At 47.5% G+C, this 8,197-nt stretch overlaps 1 protein-coding gene across 1 annotated transcript in view; it reads left to right on the forward strand.

Annotated features, from left to right (window-relative positions):
* The window catches only part of GPR50 (G protein-coupled receptor 50), a 37,912-nt gene extending 30,697 nt beyond the window's left edge, over positions 1–7,215 (forward strand). The window contains exon 2 of the mRNA XM_066640003.1: positions 5,792–7,215. Within this exon, the coding sequence (XP_066496100.1) occupies positions 5,792–6,663 (872 nt within the window). The 3' untranslated portion in view covers positions 6,664–7,215. The remainder of the gene's footprint in view (positions 1–5,791) is intronic.
* Positions 7,216–8,197: the final 982 nt, after the last annotated feature.

Genomic DNA, 8,197 nt, shown 5'->3' on the forward strand with positions numbered 1-8,197 from the left:
GCTTCCAGGAGGACTCTTCTAGGTTCTGTGGCTCTATTTCTAGGGCAACTGTCTGTGCTAAGAATTGTCTGTCTCTTCCTCCCCTTGGCTTGAGAGACAATTTGTTACTACAGGCAGTTGCCCCAAAAACAGAGTCTCAGAACCCAGAAGACTTTTTCAGCTATTTTCAGTGCTGTGCTGCAAGCACCTGTGGCACACCTGTGGACCTTCCTTGGCACACCAATGTTCTATGGCACACAGGTTGAAAATTTCTGACTGAAACTCTCAGTACTGATAAGGACATAAGAACAGCCCCACTGGATCAGGCCATAGGCCCATCTAGTCCAGCTTCCTGTATCTCACAGTGGCCCACCAAATGCCCCAGGGAGCACACCAGATAACAACAGACCTGCATCCTGGTGCCCTCCCTTGCATCTGGCATTCTGACATAGCCCATTTCTAAAATCAGGAGGTTGCACATACACATCATGGCTTGTAACCCATAATGGATTTTTCCTCCAGAAACTTGTCCAATCCCCTTTTAAAGGCATCCAGGCCAGATGCTGTCACCACATCCTGTGGCAAGGAGTTCCACAGACCAACCACGTGGCAAGTAAAGAAATATTTTATTTTGTCTGTCCTAACACTCCCAACACTCAATTTTAGTGGATGTCCCCTGGTTCTGGTGTTATGTGAGAGTGTAAAGAGCATCTCTCTATCCACTTTATCCTTCCCATGCATAATTTTGTATGTCTCAATCATGTCCCCCTCAGGCATCTCTTTTCTAGACTGAAATGGCCCAAACGCCGTAGCCTTTCCTCCTAAGGAAGGTGCCCCAGCCCATTAATCATCTTAGTCGCTCTCTTTTGCACCTTTTCCATTTCCACTATGTCCTTTTTGAGATGTGGCGACCAGTACTGGACACAATACTCCAGGTGTGGCCTTACCATCGATTTGTACAATGGCATTATAATATTAGCTGTTTTGTTCTCAATACCTTTTCTAATGATCCCAAGCATAGAATTGGCCTTCTTCACTGCCGCCGCACATTGGGTCGACACTTTCATCGACCTGTCCACCGCCACCCCAAGATCTCTCTCCTGATCTGTCACAGACAGCTCAGAACCCATCAGCCTATATCTAAAGTTTTGATTTTTTGCCCCAATGTGCATGACTTTACACTTACTTACATTGAAACGCATCTGCCATTTTGCTGCCCATTCTGCCAGTCTGGAGAGATCCTTCTGGAGCTCCTCACAATCACGTCTGGTCTTCACCACTCAGAAAAGTTTGGTGTCATCTGCAAACTTAGCCACCTCACTGCTCACACCTCTCTCCAGGTCATTTATGAAGAGGTTGAAGAGCACTGGTCCCAGGACAGATCCTTGGGGCACACTGCTTTTCACCTCTCTCCATTGTGAAAATTGCCCATTGACACCCACTCTCTGTTTCCTGGTCTTCAACCAGGTCTCAGTCCAGGGGAGGACCTGCCCTCTAATTCCCTGACTGTGTAGTTTTTTCAGTAGCTTTGGGATCAGTGGTAGTGCGTAATGAAGTTCAGTAGCAAAAAACCACCTATGAATAGTTCATTGTTGAAAGCGTAGAGATGATTTTTTGCTAGGATTGCCTCCAAACTCTTATAAATACTTTTGCAAATGGAACAAGAAACCTCCAGATCTCTTACAAAATTTCAAAACGGACGTATAAAAAAATAACCGGGACCATCCTTGCTTTTGGCAAAGCAAATGAAATTTCCACTTTGACTGACATCTGATAGGAAACGGCTGTCTTTTTTTTCTTTTTTTCCCCCTGATTGCACGGCTATGAAAATAATGATAAACTGGAGATTGGAAAAACCTGGTTGCCAGGAGTGTAGCCAGTTATAGGTAGCATTTGCTCATCCAAGCTCAGCATGGGGTTTGTTTGAGTCTAAGCAGCTGTCTCCAATTTCCATTGCTGAGCTGCCATCCTGTCAAAATTCCAGAGATTTGATGAAAATTCAGCAGGACTTTAAAATCTGTGTTGCCCTTGGAAAATGGTCTTGGTGGGAAAGGAAAGCGGGAGTCAATTTGATGAAGCTACAAATACTTTGGGCTGAGGGCAGTAGCAGAAATAAATTGCTAAGACCCCCATCCTCTTCTTTCCCTCCTGCCAATGCAGTGGGGCCTAAATGGTTACTGCTGCATCCTGTAAAGGGGGGGGGGGTTGCAGAGGTCTCCTCTTGGTAAGGGGACAATCATTCCCTTACCTGGGGGTAAGTCTCCACTGTATGGGGGGGTCTCGTGGACCTGCAATAGCTAAACAGCTGGCACAAGTCTGCATGGACCCGCACCATGGGATCAGGTCTGGGAAGGGAGTTAGGATTTAGCTGTCACTGCTGTAACCAAACTCACCCCCTCCTCACACCCGATCTGTCCAACCCCATCTTCATCACTGCCCCATTCTCCCTTCCCCCATCACCACTGTTGTTTCACTCTCCCTGTCCCCATTCCTCGTCCCGCACCCAACCCACCTCCCCCACCATCTTGCCTTCACTGGTGGCAGTGTCTAGTTGCTCTGGAGCATGTGGGAAGTCTCCGACTTTCCCACTGGTACTCCAGCAGTGCGCAGCTTTCTATGCTGCTGGAGTACATTTTACAACTGGCACTGCCTGCTTTACGACAGTCCAACAGCCCAGCCCAGATAGGATTTGGCTGTAAATGATTTTTTAAAGAGAAATGTTTTGAACTGATTATACAGGAAAGCACTTGCATGGTTGTGATAGTTAGGTTATAATTTAAGGGCACGAGCAATTGTGCATGGTCACCACTGTGATATTGGCCATTGCAAGCTTGGGCTTTTTCATAAAGGGTAGCCAAGGAGGGCAAGTCTGCCCCAAGACCTTCTGTTGCATGAGGTAGAAGGCTAAACCCTCTTTACTTGGCGGTTTTCCAGCTGATGTTTCTCCTCCCCCCACTCCCTAGGTTAGAATATGACGAGTGGAAGTTTGGAGGAGAGGAGATTAATGTATCTCGTAATTTAAAAGCATTTTTAAAAATGCTGCCTGATCACTCAAGAGGCCCTTCGTTAGTTATCAAAATTCCTTGTAATTGATTGATGTCACCTAGCAATTCCCAGACTCTCCGGGAGTTTGGGAACCGCAGTAAGTCTTTAGGGGAGGGGAAAATGCAGCAATATAATCCCCACAACAGGGGCAACAGGGGCTTCGTTTTACTCACCAGCAGCGTCAATCTCCTGGGGGTGTAGGGAGCCCTGTGAAGGCCTCCGCAGGGCTCCCCAAGTCTTGGAAAATCTAAAAATAGAGATTGTGTCCCACTTCTGGTTTTTGATCACAAAACCGGAAGTGGGTCGCGATCTTTATTTTTAGATTTTCTGGGGTTTGAGGAGCCCTGTGGAGGCTTCTGTGGGGCTCCCCGCACCCCTGGGAGGCTGCTGTCTGTGGGTAAAATAAAGTCCCTGTCACCCCTGGCAGTGGCGTGATCCTGGGGATCAGGTCACTGCTTTCCTCCCCTCCCCGAAAGGGGCAAAGACAGGCTGGGCAGTTGCGATGCCCAAGTTTGAGAACCTCTGATCTAGCCGCTTTTATGTCGCAAAACTAGTTTCTGTAGGCAACAATAGATGGAAAGAGTTGCCCCAAGTCTGAAACCACATCTTAAAAGGAGGAAAATCAGCAGGTGGGAGAAGGCCTTAATGTAAAGACTGAGCACCAGAAGAAATAAATCATGTAAGAGGGACAAGTTATGCTGTTATATAATAATAGTATTCGTAATGTTTGGATTTTGATCAGGAAGTGGCAGTGGGATGCCCGTAATTTGCTTTAGGGAAACTGACCAAGCAAAGCGAAAATGTCTATTCCGTTGAAACTAGCGCTGCCCAGCTGTTTGGTGTGATCACATTAAGATAAGAGCGAAAGGCGGAAATGTCAGGGGGATTTCTAAGAGATTTCAAAGGAACAGTGCTGTCCTTTTGTCTCCTGAAGCTTCTTGCTGCATTGTGAAATTAAGAAAAGAGCTTTCTCAGGGATTAAAGGAGCAGAAGATGTGTGTGTGGGGGGGGGGGGAGAAGTTCTCAAACTGTGGGTCGCAACCCAATTTTTGGTGGGTTGCACAGCTTGCGTGACCCAAAAGCTGCAAAGCATTCTAGGCCATGTCACACCCCACAATACCTTGCAGTTTCAGGTAGTATCAACGTGTGACATGCTTTGTTGGCCACGTTGCACCCCAGAATGCCTTGTAGTGTTTCATTCTGGGGTGCAACCTGGAAGCCGCAATGCATTATAGAGCACAACACAGCTGCAGTGGCTGCCGTGGTGGGTCACAACCATAAAAGGTTTGAGAACTGCCGTGGTAGGAAGATTCTAAGTCCCTTCTTTAAATCCACCTCTTCCGTGAAGCCTTTGGCACTCTGCATTGATCCCCATTCCCACTGACTGTGACATAGGTTACCCAAGAGATGTTGCAACAACTGCATACCCTTTGCCCCTGCCTCCATTTCTCTTCCCTTCCTCTGTTGTCTTTCTTTTGTCAATATTGTAAGCAGGATCCTGCCCTGTCATTGGGCAGGATTCTGCCCTGTCATTCCCTGTATCCTGCCAAGTACTTGAATGGCGCTACCTAAGCACACTGAGTGCTCCGTTTATTTGGAGGGAAAGGTGCAATATCAGCTACTTAAATAATAATTGAATACAGTGTTTTCCAAACCGTGGGTCATGAGCCATCATCATCCATTTTCACGACATGACCGAGCCAACGCAGGCATCTCTGTTTCAGCAGTGCATACATGCTAGGGATTCCAGCACTTTCCAGGACTGTGTTGTTTGAATGATGGCTGGATCCCAAAGGATCTCCTCTATGGAGAACTAGTGCAAGGAAAGCGCCCTACAGGTAGACCACAGCTGCGATACAAGGACATCTGCAAGAGGGATCTGAAGGCCTTAGGAGTGGACCTCAACAAGTGGGAAACCCTGGCCTCTGAGCGGCCCGCTTGGAGGCAGGCTGTGCAGCATGGCCTTTCCCAGTTTGAAGAGACACTTGGCCAACAGACTGAGGCAAAGAAGGAAGGCCCATAGCCAGGGAGACAGACCAGGGACAGGCTGCACTTGCTCCCAGTGTGGGAGGGATTGTCACTCCCGAATCGGCCTTTTCAGCCACACTAGACACTGTGCCAGAACCACCATTCAGAGCGCGATACCATAGTGTTTCGAGACTGAAGGTTGCCAACAGGGTCATGAGCCCATGTGCATTGGATTGTGACCCCATGTGTGTTGGGTCCGAAGTGGTGCTCTTATAGTGCCAGGAGCCGTGCCTTAGTGGGAGATCCCAGAGGCCTCTTCCAGGTCATGCCCTGCCTGTAACCCACTCTATTGGCCTCCACTGGCCTCAGAATGGCCTACAGGAAGTAACCAGAAACAACTTCTGGTTTGTGGATACAACTTCCAGTTTGATCGCAAGTCACTTCCAATCACTTCTGCAGGCCATTCTGAGGCCTGTGGTGGTCAATAGAGTGGGTCGTGGGCCTGTCACAACCAGAAGAGGCATTCGGGGCCTCCAAAGGACATTGAGGCACTACCAGGAGCATCGCATCATAACCCACCACAGAGGACGAGGTGGGTCACAGCACTGAAAAGTTTGGGAACCACTGATTTACAGTGCAATCCTAGGCATGTCTACTCAGAAGTAAGTCCCATTACACTCAGTGGGGCTTACTCCCAGGGAAGTATGTAGAGGATTGCAGCCTCAATAGGTTATGATAATTCTCCACATGCATACCAGTTGCTTGAACTTCTGTGTTTTTTTTGTTCCCCACCACACAGGCAATATCTTTGTTGTCAGTCTGTCTGTAGCGGACCTCGTGGTGGCCGTGTACCCCTACCCTCTTATCTTGAGAGCCATCTTCCACAATGGATGGACAATGGGTCCCATTCACTGCCAGATCAGTGGCTTCCTCACGGGTTTGAGTGTCATCGGCTCCATCTTCAACATTACTGCCATAGCCATCAACAGGTACTGCTACATTTGCCATAGCCTCCGGTACGATAAACTCTTCAACCTGAAGAATACTTGCTGCTACCTTTGCCTGACGTGGCTGCTCACCTTGGTGGCGATTGTGCCAAACTTCTTTGTGGGTTCCCTGCAGTACGACGATCGGATTTATTCCTGCACATTTGCTCAGACAGTCAGCATGTCGTATACCGTCACAGTGGTGGTTGTCCATTTCATCATCCCTCTCTCCATCGTGACTTTTTGCTACCTCCGGATTTGGATCCTGGTGATCCAGGTCAAGCACCGGGTCAGGCAAGACTGCAAGCAGAAGGTGAGGGCAGCTGACGTCCGGAACTTTCTGACCATGTTTGTGGTTTTTGTCCTCTTTGCGGTGTGCTGGGGACCGCTCAACTTCATTGGCCTGGCCGTCTCCATCAACCCTTCGAAGGTCATCCCCCAGATTCCAGAGTGGCTCTTTGTGGTGAGCTATTTCATGGCCTACTTTAACAGCTGCCTCAATGCCGTGATCTATGGCCTTCTCAACCAGAACTTCCGGAAGGAGTACAAAAGGATCCTTATGGCTCTCTGGACCCCACGGTTGCTCTTTGTTGACGTGTCAAAAGGCGGGACGGAGGCAATGAAAAGCAAACCGTCTCCAGCAGTCACAAATAACAACAATAACCAAGCAGAAATCTACTTGTAAATAGAATGGAAACTATTTATTCTGATATGTCTGCATAGACTATGTAAAACTCTTTCTATATATGCTTCTACAGGGTGCAATGCTGCCAATCCTAACTCACGCACATTATCTCCCCCTCCCATCATTTTTTAAAATGGCCTCCTGACTAGTGTTTATTGGGACTACTGGTGAGGAGTATGAATCCCCAGTTTGAACCTCTCCTCAGCCATAAACTTATTGAAAAGGCTAAAACAAGTTCCTTTTGTCACAGTAAGAAAATATGAAGATGCTTTATCTCAATGGGGTCAGCTACTTAAGTCATGTCTTACACTGAGTGGCAGCAAAGTTACAGGAAATTTCCCAGCTGGAGATGAAACATTCTACAGTCAGTTCTCGTTATCCTCCCCGGCCCGGGGGCCAGTTGCGGCCCACAGCCAGCCTCTATCCGGCCCACAGCCAGCCTCTTGTCCCCTGAAAGCCTCTGGCCCACTCAACTGAACATGACCAAAGCTGTGCTGGAGGGTGTTCTGAGGGCCAGAGTGGTTGAATGAATTAGCCAATTCATTCATTTATTCACTCATCTAAGTTCCATCTCTAATTTATTTATTTAAATTTTATGTTTAAATTTTTTTCTGGCCCTCAACACCAAGCCAGATATTTGCTGCAGCCCTCTGGCCAAAAAGTTTGGAGACCCCTGCCTAGGGTGGTGTTTCTCAGACTGTGGGTTGGGACTCACTAGGTGGGTTGCAAGCCAATTTCAGGTGGGTCTCCATTCACTTCAATATTTTTAATATATTAGACTTGACATGGTATGTGACTGCATTTGGGGAAATGTGACAGATCTGCACTTTTAACAAGCTACTATGTATATGCGTTTAACAATTGTAGTAAATGGGACTAACTCCTGGGTAAGTGTGGGTAGGATTGTAGCCTAGGATGGTTAAGAATGTTCCTGCTTGATGATGTCACTTCCGGACATGACATCACTTCCAGTGGGTCCTGACAGATTCTCATTCTAAAAAGTGGGTCCTGGTGCTAAATGTGCTCTAGGGTTAGGTTCCTGGAAAACTTAGTGGATACCGAATTAGCGGATACCACACTATTGAGCCTATGGGAAAAATTGGGTTAGGTTCTAGGGGACCCTCTTCACCATACAGTCCATGAACCAGAATAATATTTTGAAGTCTAAGGGTCTGGGTGATAGCAAGGGCTCATTAACACCTGATGCTTCCTCCTTCGAAGGCTGAGAGCGTGAACCAGTATTATCTTTTGAAACGGCAGTTTCAAAGATATGCTGATTTTGCTCTGTGCTGGAGCACATTCCATCCCAGACGCCATACTGGATTGTTCTGAAAAGACTCCCCCCCACGGCCCACCAGGTTCAACATGAAAGTGAACAAAGGTTTTAACCGTGAGTAATCAGATCATTAAACTTTAATTGAGAAGCTTAAAGGAGGGAAAGATATCTTTAAGATCGTTAACGTTGGCTGGCAGCCACCCAGAGGGGGGAAGTAGCGAACTCTGAGGTTAAAAAGCCCCATCTGGAGTATTCTTT

This window comes from Tiliqua scincoides, chromosome 12 (assembly GCF_035046505.1).
Source record: "Tiliqua scincoides isolate rTilSci1 chromosome 12, rTilSci1.hap2, whole genome shotgun sequence".
NCBI classification, from domain to species: domain Eukaryota; kingdom Metazoa; phylum Chordata; class Lepidosauria; order Squamata; family Scincidae; genus Tiliqua; species Tiliqua scincoides.